The sequence below is a fragment of the Podarcis filfolensis genome, assembly GCF_964270895.1.
Source record: "Podarcis filfolensis genome assembly, chromosome: 13".
Lineage (NCBI taxonomy): Eukaryota > Metazoa > Chordata > Lepidosauria > Squamata > Lacertidae > Podarcis > Podarcis filfolensis.
In genome coordinates, this window is record NC_139615.1 from 54,190,482 (window position 1) to 54,211,400 (window position 20,919).

The 20,919-nt window shown below is 48.1% G+C and overlaps 1 protein-coding gene and 2 long non-coding RNA genes across 3 annotated transcripts in view; 2 read left to right on the top strand and 1 right to left on the bottom strand.

The window, feature by feature from the left end:
- Positions 1-750: 750 nt before the first annotated feature.
- Positions 751-20,208, bottom strand: LOC310748324. The gene is made up of 2 exons (XR_014541296.1): positions 19,549-20,208; positions 751-1,022 (listed from the first exon to the last, which is right to left on the bottom strand). It is a non-coding gene; the product is annotated as an uncharacterized lncRNA (long non-coding RNA).
- Positions 3,877-5,349, top strand: LOC310748312. The gene is made up of 2 exons (XR_014541278.1): positions 3,877-4,148; positions 5,071-5,349. It is a non-coding gene; the product is annotated as an uncharacterized lncRNA (long non-coding RNA).
- Positions 20,209-20,629: 421 nt separating the features above from the next.
- The window catches only part of LOC310748677 (maestro heat-like repeat family member 5), a gene marked incomplete at its 3' end in the record, with an annotated part of 65,983 nt that continues 65,693 nt past the window's right edge, over positions 20,630-20,919 (top strand). The window contains exon 1 of the mRNA XM_083584523.1: positions 20,630-20,794. Within this exon, the coding sequence (XP_083440649.1) occupies positions 20,736-20,794 (59 nt within the window). The 5' untranslated portion in view covers positions 20,630-20,735. The remainder of the gene's footprint in view (positions 20,795-20,919) is intronic.

Here is a 20,919-nt window from a genome sequence, read left to right on the forward strand (position 1 = left end):
GACTATTCACCCAGCCCCACTTTATTAAAAAATCTCAGTGGTGTTAGACTAACCATAGCAGCATTTGGTCAATCTGTGCTGTCCATCACTGAATTTGTTCTGTAACACTGTGTGAAACTGACATATCCCTAAGCAACTCGGTCCCAAAGTACCATGAGACCCCAAAGTACTTACTTTCCAACGTGACCACCAAGATCTGTTGATGGGGCACTTCTGCTGGACTCCTCACCCCAATGAACCCTGAGGTTTAGCTGGACGTCATTAGGGATTGAGCCTTTGGTGTGGCAGCCACTGCCCTGTGGAACTCCCTGCCACCAAGAGCCATCCCTCCCTTCAGACATCTTTTGAAAACTTTAATGTTTAGAGAAGCCTTTGTAACATGAATCTTCTTTCATAGTATTGTAGAGTTGGAAGGGACCCCTAGGGTCATCTAGTTCAATCCCCTGCAATGCAGGAATCTCAACTCTGTTAACTAATTAGTATTTAATGGCATTTTAATGATGTTTTCATGCTGATTTTATTCCCATATATAACAATACACTTATACAGTACATATATATGTGCAGGTTGTAAGAAAATAAATTAACAGCTCATATCAGAATAATCAAAAGCAGTCAATTATTTGGGCTGATTGTACAAAGAGGAAATGTCACTATTACATGGGGCAAACCAGCAGTGTACTATATAGTTACTTGTTATAGTTACTGTTTTGGAATAGTCTACAATAATACATTATGATCTTTCCTGTGGTTTAAAACTGTGGCTTTTATTTTAGCAGTATGAGTGATGGTATGTAGAACTCTGGCAGAAATTAATCAGGAACAGTTGCCAGCCACACTTACTTGCAATATGAGACCAATAATTCAAAGGATTCCTATGCAGGGAGATGGAGGTGGAAAGCAGGATATGGTGGCAAAAAGTTGAGCCTTTGTTTACGAGCAGGAAGAGATTGCATGCAGCGCCCTCATCTAGCTACCGTAGTCTGGCTGACAGATGTCATGGGATAGGCTGGATACCATTTCCTGAGTTCATGAGGCCACGTTGCATTTTAGCATGTTCCTAACCATTGAAGAAGTCTTGATTTTTCCCTCTACCAATTATATATTGAGCTATTGCAGCTGCTGAGAAGTTGGTAGTGCCAAGTGCCAACAAGATTCTGTGCCATGGGAAGTCTCCCTCCAGTCAGTGCACCATGTCTGCAGTGGGGCCCTCATCAGCCAAGAATGGGTGTTGTCCTCAGCTCAATGCAGCAGGAGGTGGGTATAAGCCTGCTTCACACCCTTTGCACACAATCTGTCTCCCACAGGGAATAAAGTCCATTCTCTGCTGTTGGCTGCTCTGTTCTCATGTGAAATAGGAGGGCAACTTGTGCATTTGACTGCCTGCCTACAAGAATCCTTGAGGGTCATCAAGGAATCTTTCAACCCAGGCTGAGGCAGAAAAACTCTAGGGAGAACAATATTGACCCACCTAGAATCATAGAATCATAGAGTTGGAAGAGACCACAAGGGCCATCGAGTCCAACCCCCTGCCAAGTAGGAAACACCATCAGAGCACTCCTGACATATGGTTGTCAAGCCTCTGTTTAAAGACCTCCAAAGAAGGAGACTCCACCACACTCCTTGGCAGTAAATTCCACTGTCAAACAGCTCTTACTGTCAGGAAGTTCTTCTTTCTTGTAGTTTTCTTGGAATCTTGTAGTTTTCTTGTAGTCTTTCTTGGAATCTTCTTTCCTGTAGTTTGGAACCATTGCTCCGTGTCCGCTTCTCTGGAGCAGCAGAAAACAACCTTTCTCCCTCCTCTATGTGACATCCTTTTATATATTTGAACATGGCTATCATATCACCCCTTAACCTCCTCTTCTCCAGGCTAAACATGCCCAGCTCCCTTAGCCGTTCCTCATAAGGCATCGTTTCCAGGCCTTTGACCATTTTGGTTGCCCTCCTCTGGACACGTTGCAGTTTGTCAGTGTCCTTCTTGAACTGTGGTGCCCAGAACTGGACACAGTACTCCAGGTGAGGTCTGACCAGAGCAGAATACAGTGGCACTATTAGTCTGACATGACTTATTTTTCAGAAATCCATGCTGACTATTCGGGCATTGTTTTCTTTATCGGAGAAGACTGAGGCAAAGAAGGCATTGAGGAGTTCAGCCCTTTCTGTGTCCCCTGTTTGCATTTCACCATCTTCTCCTCTGAGTGACCCCACTGTTTCTTTGTTCTTCCTTTTGCTCCGAACATACCCATAAAAGCCTTTTTATTGCTTTTAACCTCTCTAGCAAGCCTGAGTTCATTCTGTGCTTTAGCTTTTCTGACTTTGTGTCTAGACGTGCTGGCTATTTGTTTGAATTCCGCTTTGGTGGTTTCCCCCCTTTTCCATTTTTTGTACACATCCTTTTTTAATCTTAACTCAGTTAAAAGTTCTTTAGATAGCCACGCTGGCTTCTTTAGGCACCTTCCATGTTTCTGTCTCATTGGTATTGCCTGAAGTTGTGCTTTTACTGTCTCCCTCTTAACAAACTCCCAGCCATCATGAACTCCCTTTCCTTTTAGTATTACTGTCCATGGGATCTCACCCAGCACTTCCCTAAGTTTTATGAAGTCGGCTTTCTTAAAGTCAAGAAATTGAGTCCTAGTATGTTTGGCTGCTCCTTTTCGCTGTATAGTAAACTTCAGAAGAGCATGATCACTTGCGCCTAATGATCCTTCCACTTCTACCCCACTAACCAGGTCATCAACATTGGTTAGGACCAGATCTAAAATGGCTGTTCCTCTTGTTGCTTCTCCCACTTTCTGGACAATGAAGTTGTCTGCAAGGCCAGTGAGGAATCTGTTTGACCTTATGCTCTTGGCTGAGTTTGACATCCAACAAATATCCGGGTAATTGAAGTCCCCCATTACTACTATCTCCCTTCCTTTTGCATGCTTGGCCATCTGTTCCAGGAAGGCATCATCTATGTCCTCCGTTTGGCTTGGGGATCTATAGTAAACTCCCACAATGAGGTCACTGTTATTCTTCTCTCCCTTAATTTTGACCCAAATGCTCTCACTTGGGCTTTGAGGTTCTAAATCTTGGATCTCTTCACAGGTATACACATCCCTGACATATAACGCCACTCCTCCTCCTTTCTTGTCTGGTCTGTTTCTCTGAAATAGATTGTATCCCTCCATTATTACATTCCAATCGTGGGACTTATCCCACCAGGTTTCAGTGATGCCTATTATGTCATATTTAGTTTGCTGCACCAAGAGCTCAAGCTCATCTTGTTTATTTCCCATGCTTTGCGCATTAGTGTACAGACATTGAAGTCCATTAATCATTCCCCCGTGTCTCTTATTTAAGGATTTTTTCCTCCCACCACTAGGTCTGCGTGCTGTTTGCTTCATTTGGTCTTTGACATTGGGATGATCATCTTCATCAATTGATAGACTCCTACCTTCAGGACCACTGTCTCCCTCCCCCACATTAGTCAGTTTAAAGCCCTCCTGATGAGGTTTCTGAGATTTTTGGCAAAAACATTCCTCCCAACCGTTGTGAGGTGCAGCCCATCGCTTGCCAGAAGTCCATCTTCAATAAACTGCAGTCCGTGATCTAAGAATCCAAACCGTTCCTGTTTACACCATTTGCGAAGCCAGCTGTTCACTTCCACTATTTTTCCCTCTCTCCCTGGGCCACGTCGTTTAACTGGGAGGACAGATGAGATGACAATTTGTGCATTTAATTGCTTCAATTTCCTGCCCAGAGCCTCGTAGTCTCTTTTGATCTTCTGGAGGCTATTGTGATGCATGAGATAAATGACACCATGCAAAAAAGGGAAGGGTAGATGAACGGCAAATGGTGGGAGGGAGGCACCAACAATTCATTGTACTATGATAGATTCATGGCAGGTGACAGTGCCCCCTTGAAGCAGAAAGAGCTCAAGGCGAGAGGGGTGAGGCCTGAGCATAAGAGTCTCCCTCCTGCCTTGCCCCAGGCAGCTGCTCAGGATCAACATATTTTGGGCTTACAGCTGATGGAACAGACAACCTTCTGCAGTTCTCCTACCTTCCAGTCACATCTGATACCACGTGCAACAATGTCTACCCAGGATGGTTCACTGACAGGATGCTTTGTGCTGGACAGCTGGACAGCAGCCAAGATGCCTGCAAGGTGAGGCTCTTCACTTTTCACTGGGAAGTCCAGTGATTGGGGGGCGGGGAGCAGACAAGCAGAGGCATACCTTGACTCCCTTGTGATCTTGGCCAGAAGCTGTATCAGTACACCTGAAGCTGGGAGAGACCATGGACCAGAAACTCTAAAGGTTTGCTTTTTGTCACCTTTCATGCTCTGCCTGTGATTTTCTCCATGACCACCAGGACTGCTCTTCTTCCTCTCTCCCTCCCTCTCTTCCTGCAACTCTCACCTGCTGTCTCTATCTTTCTTCTATCCAAGCGCCACTTGGCGCTCCACTCACAGTTCCAATAGCACCACTGGCCAACCTGGGAGATGGTCCTGCAGGGCTGATGAGATGGGTGCCTAGAGGAGCCTGCATGCCTTGCCTGGCCTCCCAGATGGGCATGTGTGCTCCTAGCCACTTCAAGCCATGGGTGAGAGGTGTGGTTTTGGTGGCCCCCTGCACCTGCACTTTTTGGTGGGAGGTAAGGTCATATAGGTGTCCCTGATTTTGAGTTCAGTAACATGGTCTAATTATGTGCATCCACACACACCATAGATGAATGCTTCCCTTCAGACTAGAGCTGTCTCCAACCAAATCACTCACAAGCACAAGCATGCTCCGTAGGCAGGCTAGTAGCTACTGGCCGGACATTAACCAGAACTAAACAACAAAGCATAATATATTTGAAAAGTACAATAAACAGACATGTGCCAAATCCTCCCCATATCAAAGTTAAATAGCATTTATGTCATTCCCGCATTCTTGAGAGGGACAGAGGGGCTGTAAGCGCAAGCGCACACCCACCCCAACAGGGGAAGGGAAATTCTCCAGCTGCAAGAGCCAACTTCTTGGGACCACTCAGGAGGTACTTGTTGCTGGGGAAAGCCTCACACAGCTCCCTCTCTCCTGCTGCAGGCAGTGCTCCAGGGCCTGAGAGTTCAAATAACAACAGTGAGAAATTGCCATGATTTGATCCTGTCCCCTGAAGAGTCCCAAAGCTGTTGTCTATGTCTTAGGGAGATGTGGGCAGCCCCCTGGTGTGTGAAGAAGTCCTCCAAGGACTGCTGTCCTGGAAGAAAAGCTGCAGTGAAGAGAACCGGCTGGGGCTGTACACCAAGGTCTGCATCTTTGAAGACTGGATCCACTACACAATTGCCAACAACTGAAGAGCAATAAAGCCAGATTGAGCTCTGACCTGGTATCTTGCTGCTCTGAGAGAGGCCCTGTGATCTGGCACCACCAGCAATGCAATGACTGTACAGGCCCGGCTACTGTGGAAGAGAAGGCTTCAAGAAAGTCTACCCCCCAGTCTGCCCACCACCAGAGGGGTCATGGCTGAGGCAAGGGAGCAGAATCGAATGATTTGCTCCCTCACTCCTCAGCTTCCGGCACACCTCCTGGAATAGCTTGATTTCACATTATGGTAGATGTTGGTTAGGTTTTACCATGTAGGTGAGGGAATATGTTAACCAAATTTTATCCTCCACAAACTCGGCCAACAGACAAAACATCAGCTTATTGCTTGTGTTGCTGAGCATCTTAAACAGTAAAAACAAAAGCCTTTAGGCTGATCTCCTCCTTCTATTACCCCATTTATTATAGAAACAGGCCACTGACTGGGAAGTATGCTTAAAACGTATAGTTTACTCACAGTCAAGCACCTGTCCTTAGCAACAACAGCTTTAAAAATAAATGCAGGTAAAATACTTGTATTTACAGTGAAAGCAGCCTCAGGCATGAGCCTGATGCTGGAGCAAGCAGATACAAGTCTTCTCCCATTGGCTGGTTGAAGAGAGAGAGAGAGAGAGAGAGAGAGAGAGAGAGAGAGAGAGAGAAGGAACAGAAAATACTTCTTTGCTTCTTCCCTCCCAAGAGAGGAGGTGAAATGAAATAACACAGAGCCTTCTCTACCAATTGCATTGGTCTGAGTCCACCTAACAGCAATACTGCTCTGTGATTTTAATCCCCACACATGCTTACTAGTAAGAATATGCATTTTTAGATTTGATTTCTAAACACCCACAATATTTACTCCATGGAGCAGTTTCGTTAGCATCCCAGCCTTCCATGGTCTAACACAGTGAAAGCTCCATGAAAGAACCTACCACACCAGCACCCACCTAGGCTCTGAAGTCTGCCTGTTTGTGAAGTGAGGCACTTGGGGTGCTCAGAGGCCCGACCCCTCCAATGGATGTAAGTTGCAGAGCTGCTGATTTCCATACCCCCTAAGGTACCCATCTCTGCGACGTCACTGTTTCTGCCAAGAAAGTGCCTGGTAGGTTGAGGCACAACCTCTTCAGTTCTTTGCTCTTCATCAAAACGGGCAATCAGTTGTACTTAAGGAGGCCATCCAACAGTCCCTTGCCTGAGCTAAGCCAAGCCCCCTTGCCCACCTCACCAGCTTCTTACAGAGATCTCAGTTCTGTTTTCCCACCATTGCCAACCACAGAGATGCCAACTGAGAGTGCCCACAAATGGCAAGTTTAGTTGAGTGTGCTCATACGCTATGTCACTGCACTGAATGGTGCCCAAAGCAGCCTGAAACAAACACCAACTGATTATCAAAACACAGCATCCTTGGAGGTGGCTACTGCTGCTGAAAGCTCTTAACTCTGTCCCTTGAGAAAAACAGGGTTATGACAGGAGGAATGCATTCCATTGTCTCTGCAGGCAAGGACAGAGGAAGGGGGTGCGGTGGTTGTGTGCCACTCTGGGCGTCACCACTGAGGTGGGTGACAAAATGCTGGGCGGCACTCACCACGGGGCCTGCAGCACGCCCAAGCCACCAGTGGTCAGGACCTCATTAGCAGGACCAGTGGTCAGGGATGATGGGCCTTGTACTCCCACAACATTGGGTGACCCAAGGTGGAGAAAGGTTGCTCTGCACTGACTGGCAACCACTCTCTGAAGAAGTGTGCATGCACACGAAAGCTCATACCAAGAACTAACTTAGTTGGTCTTTAAGGTGCTACTGGAAGGAAAAAATCTTTTTTGTTTTGACTATGGCAGACCAACACGGCTACCTATCTGTATCTCACACGAGGCAGAGATACCTGGGTGCATTGGGTTCGCTGATGCATTTGGTGCAGAAGTTTCCCCTACGCAAGTTGCTCTCTCTGTGTGGTCTTTGTGGTCTTTAAGAACAGGCAAAAAAGTCCATGGCCAGTCCTTTGGCAAACACACACGGCAGAAGTGAAACCAATTGAATCATCTGAAGCAAACTTAACAGTAATATAAGGCTATGGCTATATGCACACTAACTTGAAATGAATTTTGTTGAGATCAATGTGACATTTTGGAACCTGGATGAAACTATCCTGAAAAGGGCAAGTCAGCATAGAGGTCTCTTTTTGGGGGGGGGGGGTCTTTTCTCTTTACATGGAATGGCTGCAGGTCTGTCCTGCACATTTTTCTGGAAGCAAGTCCCAAATGTAGGGGTTCAGGGAAAGGCCCAAAGAAAAAATCTATGCCAATCCAGGCTATTTGCCGCAGAAAGGCCTTCATTTGGCACCAACACCCAAGCTAAACACTCTTTTGCCTCAGATTCTAGAGAATTGTAGGCTTCAGAGATCCCCAAGGGTCATCCAGCCCACCCCCTGCAATGCAGGAAGTACACTTTGATTGCAACTGACACTCACTCACTATTGCTCATGAGCACCAGAAGCAGGTGTTGTCCCCTTCCAACGAAAACCCAATCTGTTTTTGGAGATCTGCACACACCTCCTCAGGTTGGGCAGGTGGCCATGTTTCCATTTCACTATTTCATGAAAAGTATGTGTTGCTTGATTGTAGAACAAAAACGCTCAAAGCAGTTTACAAAACCAGCAAAAGCACAGGCAAGCGCAGCAAAATCCTTGGCAGTGAGCATGGGGGGGGCAGGGGGCACCGTGGGATTTTCACTTGAGTAAATGCAGGACAGGATGCCAGTATGGCCGAGAAGCATAGCTCTTGCAGGGGGACCTCCATGGACAGATGCAACCTAGCAGGGAATGGGCTAGGCTGGGGAGGGGGGCGAGCAAAGACCAGAAGCTTAAAGCTGTGATGCAGCAGCAGCAGCAAAAAAGGCGAATGCTCTTCTCGGCTGCCTCCACAGAAGTCTAGTGTGCAGATCCAGGGCCCAAATCCTGGAGAGTCAGTGTTCAAGTTCAGAGGCAAGAGCATTTATGTTGCAGGCAAATCCTCACTGGTATCTGCAAGGGGGGCTGGAGAGACCCCCACCATGCCACCTGAAGCCCTGGAGAGCAGCAGCCAGTCAGTGTAGAGGTGGTGTGGCATAGTGGTAAGAGCAGTGTTTCTCAAACTTGGGTCCAGACAACAGCTGGGAAGAAACAGTGGATCAGAATGTCGGTCTAGGGCCCGGGAGGCCGGGGTTCAAATTCCCGTCTGGCCATGAAGCTCACTGGGTGACATCTGGCCAGTCACTCACTCTCAGCCTGACCTCCCTCACAGGGCTTTTGTGAAGACAGAATGAGCAGGAGTGGCAGAGCCTAGGAAAAGGGAGGGGCCACCTGTCGTTCTCTCACTTTAGCCTGGGGGCTGATACCGTAGCTGGTGAAGGCATACTGCCAATGCAGCAGCCCCAGGTGGGTGATCAGGAGCCGGCAGTAAGCGGTGAAGGTTGTGGTGAGGAAATGCCAGTAGAGAGCTCGGTCCAGAAACCAGATCTCGGAATGCGGGTGACAACTGGAAGAGAGAAGAGAGTCCGCAGGATGAGAAGAACAGACCACCCCACCTTTCAAGGGGGCCTAGGGATGACGAACTGGGCCTCGGTGCTTTCTACAAAGGATAAAGGCGTTTCCAAAGGAAATTCATCCTCTGAGGCCCTTCTTCGGGTGCCTCCTCCCCGAGAGGAGGGTGGCTACACAAGAACAGGCCTTTTCTGCAGTGGCTCCCTGTTTGTGGAAGGCTCTCTCCAGGGAGGCTCGCCTGGCACCTTTGCAACCTATCTGTAGGTGTCAGGCGAAAATGTTCCTCTTCAACCCAGCCTTTGGCTGATTGACACCTGATATCTTTCTAGATATGTTGGGTGGGGGGATGCTTGTTTTTCTTCTTATTTTTATTATGCATTTTGTGTTTTTTATATTGCAGTTTTAGGTGGTAAACCGCCCTGAGATTTGTGGATGAATATAATAATAATAATGGGGAAAGATGAAAGCCAGGCAAAGCTTGCTTCAGGAAGACTTCGTCACAGACCATAATAGAGAACAGCCTTTGTCAACCTGGTGCCCTCCAGATGTTTTGGACTATCCGTCCAAAGCCCATCAGTCTCAACCAGCACAACTGTATGGTGCGAGGAACAGTAGTCCCGCCCTATTCTATGACAGGGACTCAGAGAAATAAGAGGGGCTGAAGACCTATAGGGAGTGGGGAATGGGGCAATCCGTCGTCCAGGAATGGCCCTACCGCAGCTAGCGAACCAGACAAAGCTGGTAAAAGGCACTGCTAGCTCCCTGACACTTTCCATTAGCTCTTGCTAACATTGGATGAATTTGAAAGTCACAAGAAATAGTTGATGCAAATGAGCCGCAGTTTCTCTCTGACGTGCATTCTTCCCCCACCTCCTTTCCTCCCCCGATTTTTCCTTCTGGTTTTCCCTTGGCAACCCTTTCCTGTTTTGTGGGGGCAGTGGGGCCTCTTGCAGTAGGACCCCCTCCTAAAGTGTCTCTCTGCTATCAGCCTAGCTTCCTTCCGGGCTTGGGACTCTCCGCAGCCAGTTATTTCCTCCCAGCCTAACCTGCCTGCAGGGTCGTTGTGATGACAAAATGTGGGAGAAGTTAATGACGTGCCCCATCTTGGGCTCCTCAGAGCAAAGGTGGGATATCAAGGTAATGAACAAAAATGCTCCAGGGCTAATTTTTTATTGCATTTTTATCCCACCTTTTCCTTCAAGGTGGTTCTCTCCCTCCTCATTCAATCTCCACAACAGCCCTAGAATCATAGAATCATAGAATAGAATCATAGAATCATAGAGTTGGAAGAGACCACAAGGGCCATCAAGTCCAACCCCCTGCCAAGCAGGAAACACCATCAGAGCACTCCTGACATATGGTTGTCAAGCCTCTGCTTAAAGACCTCCAAAGAAGGAGACTCCACCACACTCCTTGCCAGCAAATTCCACTGTCAAACAGCTCTTACTGTCAGGAAGTTCTTCCTAATGTTTAGGTGGAATCTTCTTTCTTGTAGTTTGGATCCATTGCTCCGTGCCCGCTTCTCTGGAGCAGCAGAAAACAACCTTTCTCCCTCCTCTATGTGACATCCTTTTATATATTTGAACATGGCTATCATATCACCACTTAACCTCCTCTTCTCCAGGCTAAACATGCCCAGCTCCCTTAGCCGTTCCTCAGAAGGCATCGTTTCCAGGCCTTTGACCATTTTGGTTGCCCTCCTCTGGACACGTTCCAGTTTGTCAGTGTCCTTCTTGAACTGTGGTGCCCAGAACTGGACACAGTACTCCAGGTGAGGTCTGACCAGAGCAGAATACAGTGGCACTATTACTTCCCTTGATCTAGATGCTATACTCCTATTGATGCAGCCCAGAATTGCATTGGCTTTTTTAGCTGCCGCGTCACACTGTTGGCTCATGTCAAGTTTGTGGTCAACCAAGACTCCTAGATCCTTCTCACATGTACTGCTCTCAAGCCAGGTGTCACCCATCTTGTATTTGTGCCTCTCATTTTTTTTGCCCAAGTGCAATACTTTACATTTCTCCCTGTTAAAATTCATCTTGTTTGTTTTGGCCCAGTTCTCTAATCTGTCAAGGTCGTTTTGAAGTGTGTTCCTGTCCTCTAGGGTGTTAGCCACCCCTCCCAGTTTGGTGTCATCTGCAAATTTGATCAGGATGCCCTTGAGTCCATCATCCAAGTCATTGATAAAGATGTTGAATAAGACCGGGCCCAAGACAGAACCCTGTGGCACCCCACTAGTCACTCTTCTCCAGGATGAAGAGGAACCATTGATGAGCACCCTTTGGGTTCGGTCAGTCAGCCAGTTACAAATCCACTGAGTGGTAGCATAGTCAAGACCGCATTTTACCAGCTTCTTTACAAGAATATCATGGGGCACCTTGTCAAATGCCTTGCTGAAATCAAGGTAGGCTACATCCACTGCGTTCCCTTCATCTACCAGGCTTGTAATTCTGTCAAAAAACGAGATCAGGTTAGTCTGACATGTCTTATTTTTCAGAAATCCATGCTGACTATTGGTGATCATAGCATTCCTTTCTAGGTGCTCACAGACTGTTTGCTTAATGATCTGCTCCAGAATCTTCCCTGGTATTGATGTCAGACTGACTGGGCGGTAATTATTTGGGTCCTCTCTTTCTCCCTTTTTGAAAATAGGGACAACATTTGCCCTCCTCCAGTCTGCCGGGACTTCGCCTGTTCTCCAGGAATTCTCAAAGATGACTGCCAGTGGTTCTGAGATCACATCTGCCAGTTCTTTTAATACTCTTGGATGCAGTTCATCTGGCCCTGGAGACTTGAATACATCTAGACTAGCCAAGTATTCTTGTACTATCTCCTTAGTTATTCTGGGCTGTGTTTCCTCTGCTGAATCAGTTGCTCCAAATTCTTCAGGTCGGGCATTGTTTTCTTTATCGAAGAAGACTGAGGCAAAGAAGGCATTGAGTTCAGCCCTTTCTGTGTCCCCTGTTTGCATTTCACCATCTTCTCCTCTGAGTGACCCCACTGTTTCTTTGTTATTCCTTTTGTTACGAACATACCCATAAAAGCCTTTTTTGTTGCTTTTAACCTCTCTAGCAAGCCTGAGTTCATTCTGTGCTTTAGCTTTTCTGACTTTGTGTCTACACGTGCTGGCTATTTGTTTGAATTCCTCTTTGGTGGTTTCCCCCCTTTTCCATTTTTTGTACACATCCTTTTTTAATCTTAACTCAGTTAAAAGTTCTTTAGATAGCCACCCTGGCTTCTTTATGCACCTTCCATGTTTCCGTCTCATTGGTATTGCCTGAAGTTGTGCTTTTACTATCTCCCTCTTAACAAACTCCCAGCCATCATGAACTCCCTTTCCTTTTAGTATTACTGTCCATGGGATCTCACCCAGCACTTCCCTAAGTTTTATGAAGTCAGCTTTCTTAAAGTCGAGAAATTGAGTCCTAGTATGCTTGGCTGCTCCTTTCCGCTGTATAGTAAACTTCCGAAGAGCATGATCACTCGCGCCTAATGATCCTTCCACTTCTACCCCACTAACCAGGTCAGCAACATTGGTTAGGACCAGATGTAAAATGGCTGTTCCTCTTGTTGCTTCTCCCACTTTCTGGGAGGTAGACCAGGCTGACAGGCACTGACTGACCCCCCACCCCATGGCCAAGTGGGGATTCAAACTCTGGTCTCCCAAGGGGCAAATTGTACAGGGAATGCGTTACCGCAAAAATTTGTTACCGCAAAAATCCAAGGGCTCCCTTGGACAAAAACAAAGACACCAACCAGGATAACTTGGAGCAAAACAGCAGCCTGTAGGCTTGGCCTTTATTGAACTGTTGCAACAGGGTGTTCCCCTCACTAGCAGGAGAGAGAAAAGACACAGAAAAATGGTGTGCAAGACCTTATAAAAACTTTTGAAATTCCCATCCTCTAGGTCAAGCCCAGAAACATCATGCATACATTACAGAAAGGAGCGGTTGAGGGAGGAGTTGCGGTGGTAACCTGAGTGTCCTGTCACCTGGCTGGTTCCCTTCACCTCCTCCCCATGAGTCATTTTCTGAAGACAAAATGTAGTCGCAGTTTCCTGTCCCCTGAGGGAAGATCTGATCATTGTCCTTTGTTCCAGTCCATGCTGAACCCACTCCCATATGCAAGTTCTTTGTGATCTTGATTGTCTTCTGTCTAGGACCATCAGGGTTGGCATAGCAACTGGGCAGGGCTCTTGTGGATGTGCTGGGATGGTGAAGGGATTATGGTGCCTGTATCAAACCTTCCCCATTTTGTAGTCTTTCCTTCATGGAGTAAAATAAAAGTGGAACAGTGCAAATCCGATGTATGGTTGATTTTTCTATGAATTTATAACAGAAGCGTGGCGTATGTAGTGTGTGAGTGTGAGTGTGTGTGAAGTTTGTACAAACTGAATGATTGGGGTGGGGGGGTTCCTGCTACAAGTTTAATGATTTTAAAAGGTGATCAAAATCCATATAAGAGACTGTCTGTCCTCAAAGAGTACTATTTACATGGACACCCTAAAAGCTGAGTAGAGAGTCTCTCTGAACAGAAGGCTGTTGTGTACCCCAATATTATCTATAAATATAGAAAAGTATTGGAAAACTGCTTATAATGAGTACTATTTTAGGAAGACTAAGGACAGATCGTGAAGTTGAGGCTCCAATACTTTGGCCACCTCCTGAGAAGAGAAGACTCCCTGGAAAAGACCCTGATGTTGGGGAAGATGGAGGGCAGAAGGAGAAGGGGACGACAGAGGACGAGATGGTGGGACAGTGTTCTGGAAGCTACCAGCATGAGGGAGGCAGTGGAAGACAGGAGGGCCTGGCGTGCTCTGGTCCAGGGGGTCACAAAGAGGCGGACACGACTAAACAACAACAACAGCAAACTAGCAGCTGGAACCTTGTCAGGAGATAGGAGACAGATATTACCTTGGAAGGCAAGAGCTTGCTAATGAAGGGGAGTTAAAATAGCTCAAGGAAGACACAGGGCAACAAGAGAATAAATGCCTTAAAAAGAAGCTTGTAAGATTTAAGATTGCTTGGAAGAGACCAAAAGGACAGAATGTACCCCCAAAGCTAATAGGGAGACCCCAACACTGAAAGAAGAGAACAGTAAGTGACTGCTCTTTAGGAAATCCTTGCGACCTAGGCCACATTCACCCAGGAAGCGAGAAAACTGGCCAACTCCGGAGAATGGAAGACCCTTTGAAGATAAGAAAGCGGTGCTGTAGAATTCCATCCTGTGTCATAAATGATGTCAGAGCAGCAGTTTTCATTGCTCCTACGTCATGAGGGGCTTGCCTTTCGAAATGGGTCCAAGGTCTGGCCTGAAGTGCATACATCGCTTCAGTCTCTCGAGATTGGAGACTAGTTGCAACTAATCAAGGGCAGCTTTCCCTCAAATCCTTGGTCATTTTGATTGGCTAAGAAACTCGTGCTTCAATTCCGTCTTCCCCCAGACCTCTGGGAGATTGGCAGCCGATGGAAGCCGTCGTGCAGTGGTTGTCATGCAGCGGTGAGACTTGACTTGAGAAAATAAACTTGCTCCTAAACAGCACAGCCAAAGAGCATACACAGAGTGCTCAGAGTAGCTCCTTACAGATTAACTGCAGTCCTGGAGCCACTCTGCCTTAGTTTACACAGCAGCAGCAGCAGCAGCAGCCCAATTCCACAGACTTCTCCTGGCTGAGACACCCTCAGGCCCACAGAGCACCTGGCGACTATTTCGAGGGATGTTTAAAACAGAAATTTGAATGTTGTTTTTCTCCTGTCCTTGTTTATCTCCTGTCTAGCAGGTTGCGTGGCGAGTTCCCGCCCCCCACCAGGATAAATAAAGACACGAGACACCATATTTTAAGGTTAATTGGGCGAATTAGGCCACAACTTTATTGAATTCAGGAATGAGAGGCATTGGCTTAGGCATTTGTCCTAGCGACTATCCGGCTCCAGCCCATTTGCTGGAGACACGGGGAAGGGTCAACACAATATCGGGGGAGTCTCCTGCCGAGGCACGTCGACTAGGAGCTCCCCCGGGTCACCGCTCTGGGGCGTGCCTTTGGCCCACACCTCCATAGGCTTCGGACAGGGCCACGCCCCCCGGAGTCCTTTAACGGACCACCCTTCGCTCGCTGGGGGGAGGTGATGGCGTTCCTCCCCCCCACATCCTCTTAACCCCTTCTTACCAATGCCTACCGCCAATGCCGAGAAGTTGTGACGAGTTGCTATGAGGTAGGTGAAAAACCAAAAGGCTAGAAATTGCCAATTGGGAAAAATTCCTACCATGCCCCTTGCGGCGACAGACCGAAGTCCATAGCAAAGTCAAAGACCTACCTAAAGCCTACTTAAAGGGAGGGAGGGTGGGAAAACGTGAGGGCTAGCCGGCGAAAAGAGGGCGAGCCCCCTCTGCGCCGGCCCTAAATAGGGCAGGCCATGCCCCCCCAGCCAGCTGATTGGCTGGCTGGGGGGGGCAGACCCGGCCGGGATTCCCCTGCTCACGTGGGGTGGGCATGAAGCCCGCAACCCCACCTCCTGGGCAGGCCGGAAGTGGCTTTACTTGATTGGATTGCCTGGGGAGCCCGGCCAGTCTTTCGTAATGATAAATACTTAGTTCCTGGGATGGTCACAGACTCACCCTATTCAAACACAGACATACCCTTAAGACAGGAGTTGTGAAGGAAAAGACAATGGGGAGGCGTTTCCATTTTCCTTTGACCTTGCAGAGAAAACATTTGGTCAGTTTGGGACAGTTTGGGAATCAAAATGGTTCCAGGTCGGTCTTCCTGTGCTGATCTATGTACGTGCTTGGTTGGTGCACTTATGAACATTTAACATATATCTAAGACCTCAAAATTCCTATCACAGGGAGGAGTCCCAGCATTTGACTGCTAACAGTTAGGCTGGAGAGATTTGTGCAGGCCTTGCCAGGCCTTCTAGGCCTTCCTGCTTCTGCTGACCAGAAGCTTGGTCTCAGGACAGGGGTGTCATGCACTGTCTGGATGCAGAGAACTGGGGGGAGGCCCAAGCTGGGGAACCCCCAGGGGAAGAAGGCTCTTTGAAGCAAAGAAAAGCCCTCAACGACTAGGACCCAAATGATTCCACCTCCCTCACGGAGAATCTCTGGTGGTTCCCAGCACCCCTGAGTTTCATCTAGTCTTCACTAGGGATGTACCCAGAGCCAAGCCCTGTGGAACTCCCTGCTACTAGACGTTTGCGGGCACACGCGCTAAACCCTGTCTGTGGTGCCTACCCCTTTCCCCAAATGATAAGACAAGAGACCAGAGTATGGGTTCAAATTGGCCACAACTTGATTGAGCTTCAGAAGTGGGGAACTTGGCACAGGCCTTGGCAGGCAACCCTCTCAGCCCGCCTGGCTGAGGATATGCAGGCAGATGAGATCCAGTGAGAGGGGACTGCAAAGCACAAACTTACACAGCATGCCCTTCCACTGACCTCGTCTGGGGAGTTTGACCTACATGCCGCCGCTCTAGGGCCAGGGACTCCTGGTTTTGCCCTTCAATGGGCCCTGCAAGCATGACTGCATCCCCCCCCCAACTTGATGTTAGACTAAAGGCTACCTTGCCAAGGCCTAGAACCGCCACTCGAGGCCCTAAGGGGCCTCGCCGCCAAGTCCCACAACCGAGGACCAATCAAACCCCGCAATCTATCCAGTCCCCAAGGGCTCGTCGCAAGTCGTGGAGCCAGAAGTCATTGCCCAGTGGGGTCAGGTGCACCCTGTCCCGCCGGAATAGGTCAACTCTATCTGCTGTGATGGTGGGATGTGGGATAGAGAACCCACCAATTCGGCGCATGGTGTTGCACGTGGCCCTGCTAATTTTACTCACTGCATAATTGAGGTGAGAGGGATTGGAAGCCCCCCTCCAGTGAAGACGGGGTAGGAGATTGGACCAGCCGATGGTCATTGATGGGTACAAGGCATGTAGGCTTTTTAAATCTGCCCTTGCAGCAAGGGCAAGGGCAATGCCTTTTTGCTCCACTAGATCGTTCTCCCCCGCATGCATAATCAAGACCCTTGGAGGGCCATGGGTCGCTGCGGCACTACGCAGCATGGGCATCAAGCTCCACCAACGCATGCCCCGCTGGGCCATCCAACAAAAGCGTACCTTGGGGTGGATGTTAAGGTTATGGCCACGATTTTGAGACTGTGCATAATCCGCTGCCCAATGGACAATGCTGTGGCCTATAACCCAGATCTTCATGGTGGGCAAACCTGTAAGACAATTAAATTGCAAGTGATAAGGAGGAGGAGCCGGGACGAATGTGACTTTTGTAGGCTGTTGAGCGCCAGCGCCCCAGTGTCTTGATGTGTGCGGGGTCCCAACCCTGTATCGCCACTGAAGTGGCAGCCCCGATACGGAACGAGTGCCCAGAATATTCCTGGGGACTAACACTGCAAGCAGATAAGGCTCTGCGTAAGAACAGCAAAAGAGGCTTGAGCTCAGGGGTCAGCCTCTTTTCTTTTGGCCTTAGGCCCACCCCCGGCCGGCCGGCCATTGTCCTCCCTGGCCGAGGGCGGGTCAAAGGCCAGCTCAAGCAGGTGGGTGGCACCCGCCCAGGTGAGCCTCGCTCGGTGCCGCAAACCCTGCCCACCTGTGGGGAAGGGAGGGCGGATATTGTCAAGGAGCAGCCCTCCCTTCCTTCAGAGATCTTTGGAAAGCTTTGTTGGTTTGCTGAAACAGGCATCATGATTTTAACCAATGAGTATTGCTTGATATTCATTGACATTTTCATGGATCTTTTGTTGATTCTCCCTTCTTCATTTTCCCACTTGCTATATTGCTACAAAGGGACGCGGGTGGCGCTGTGGGTTTAACCACAGAGCCTAGGACTTGCCGATCAGAAGGTCAGCTTCACCTGGAAACCCTGATTCCCCTCCTCTGCTACCGCTCTACATTAAGAACACAAGAAGAGGCTGCTGGATCAGGCCCATGGCCCATGGAAGATGCCCTCAGAATACTGCTGCCCTACGATAGAGGGGATTTGGGTTTCCAGGTGAAGCTTGGCAGAACTGAATGGAGCATTTTCCAAAACCTTGCCCCAGCCTTTTGCTTTGCAGCCATGCTCAGCTCCATGCCCCTCTGTCTATGGAGCGCAACTGTCAGGGAATCAGGAGCAGGAGCACTAGGGAGAGAGGATTGGGAGAGCGAAGGGGAAGAATCCGAAGGCAGCGTAGGGGAGTATGACAGTGGCCCGAGAGATTCCATGAGCTTCTCCAGCGAATCAGAAGATTCCCAGAAGGGGGCGCCGATGGTCAGGGCAAGGGGGGTCCCAGGGGGGACGCACCAGAAACAAGGAGCCAGAGGGGAACCCCAAAGCAGCAGTGGAGGATCGGGACCAGTTTCCCCACCAGAGCGTAGTGGGGGGGAGGAGTCACATGTGTCAGGAGCAGTGTCTCCTCCAGAGAGGGAGTCAGGGCTGACCACGCCTCCGACGGAGGGGAGGTCAGTTGCAGCTAGCCCCCCCGATGGGGGAAGCAGTGACAGCAGCAGTGGAACGGTCAGGAGGAAAGCTGCTGGCTGGGCGCGCGCGCCAAGTTCAAATGTGCAGGCGCGCGGAAGAGCAGGAGACCCGGATGGGGAACCAGCTCCTAAAGCCCGCCGGAGGGAGGGAGAAGGCTCAGGGGAATCAGCGGGAGAAGAGGCTAGAAAGGGCGGAACCCCGGCGGGCAGGCGGACCCAGAGGAGGAAGGAGCAGCGGAGAAGGTGGAGCAAGGCTAGAATCTTAAATTGGTGTCAAGGGGGAGGAGACTCAGACGGAGCATCAGTGGTCTGAGACTTAAGACGTGGGGCTGCGCGCTGCGGCTCTGGAAGTGAAACTGAACTTCAATAAAGACTTTTATACTTAACAACGAAGCAGCGTTGGTCCTTTGTGAGCTGGGACCTAGGGTAGCTCTGACAGCAACCTTCTTCCACTTCAATCAGGCCTTATGGTTGCTTAAGAACAGAAGAAAAGGCTGTGCTGGGTCAGGCCAATGGCCCATCTAGTCCAGCCTCCTGTTCTCACAGTGACCAACCGGATGGCCTTGGGAAACCAGCAAGCAGCACCCGAGCGCATGAGCCCTCCCCGCTCCTGAGGTTTCCAGCAACTGGGATTCAGAAGCAAATAGGCAGAGCAAAGCATTTCGCATGCGCAGAGGTATTTGTCTGCTTGCGCATGTGAGGAAACGCTTGTATCAGGTGGTCCGCCAGAAACAAAAGGGTCTCCTTGTGCTCAGGTCAGGAGCAAATGCAAGGAGCAGGTGTGGCAACAAGAGAGCACTCAACAACCCCCCCCCCCAAATCCCCAGGGGTAGACTTTGGTGATATGGTGCCCTGAGCTAGGAAACAGCAGGGCTTGAGCTGACCTCTTTGAATTCCGAGGTGCCGGAAGAGAGCCCAGCTTCCATCTGCCGTAAGGCCTATTATGGGCTGGCATTGAAGTCACAGTGGCCTCTGCCAAAGCTGGCTTCTTCAAAGTACATTTACAAGCCATTCTGAGGCTGCCTACCCAGAAGCTCAAAAGTGGTTACAACTTCTTCTTTTACAATTATATTTTATTGTTTCAATATTTTAAAAATCATATACAGTCAAAACACAATTTTGACTTTTCTCTTAATTTTCGTCAACTTCCCACCCTGTTTTCCATGGAGTTGTTATTTCTCTCCTGCTGCACCCCATCTTCTGTTTGTCAAATCATAACCCCAGTATTATAATCCAATTACTTACGTTGCTCATAGCTCAAATCCTCCTTACGAGTTCAGCGTACTATAATCCGAAAAAGGCCTATTTGTCCACAAAACTGCTAATTTTGCTAGTTCTGCATAGTCCATTATCTCACTTATCCCTTCTTTGGAACTTCTTTTTCCTTCCATTTCTGCGCATATAGAATCCTAGCTGCTGTTGTTACATATAGAAACATCTTTAACTAATTATATCGAATAGCAGGTCACCACAACCAAAAACTGCAGTATCTAGCTCACCATTGCAATGATAAACTCTAAAAATATAATTGAGACAAGACATTTTAAGGAAAATTCATCAGAAACTATTCACCTTGGTTGTTGTTAGTGGCTGTGGACATGCCATAACATTACAGCACATGACTCCTTCCCCCCAAGAATCATGGGAACTGTAATTGACCTCTAAACACAGTGCTATAGGTCCCAGTGCAACACATGCCTGGCTTATCCTAGAGATCACTGTGTGCAAAATTTGCGATGCCACTTGAGCCTAATATTTACCCTGCAATGCCAACCACCTTTGCTCAGGACAATGTACGACACCCTGGACTCAGCTCTTCAAAAATTATTAGAATTTGGACTAAGAAACAGGAGAGTGTTCTGGAAGGAAGGATATCTTAAAATGACTGGAAGATCAGAATTATGAAATGGGGGGGAAACTTGGAAAAAATATATTGAAAAAACTCTTCCAAAAACCCCTTTAAAAGAATCAAGTCTTTTTAAAAAAAGTCCTAAAAAAGTATTTAAAAGAATCCTTTCCAAAAAATTAAGAAATTGTACAGTAGCCCCTTAGAGGTAGGTAGTTGGTCTACCTAGCTGAATCTGGGGGGAAACAAGAGAGAAGAACGCAGGAACAAGTGAAAGAAGCTTTCTCTCGACAGCCAGAACATGGAAAGGCCTCCCCAAATTTTTTAGTTTGGAATGTATAATTGGCTTTATTGTTTGTATTATGATGTGGCAAGAATTGATTTGATTTGTTATCATTGGAATGTTATTAATAGAGAATTAATTTTAAAAATATTCAATCCATTAATAAGTTCTTAGTTCATCTTCGATGAAGGTTTGCCGGATCATAAATCAGCAAATATAATGTAAATAGAAAAAGAGATGAGCAAGAGGTCTCCTTTCCACTGACATCATCATTCCATCATGTTGTCATAGTGCTGTGACCTCATGTCTCCAGGGGCTTGGGGGCCCTTAGCAACGCTGGTACACAGCGACCTCCATAGAGAGTGAGTGTGTTTTCTTGTTCTCCCCAAAGTCAGTGTGGTATATTTAGTTTTAATTTGGCATTTGTGTTCCCTTTTAATAAGAATAAGAATAAGAATAAGAATTTTTTATTTGTATCCTGCCCTCC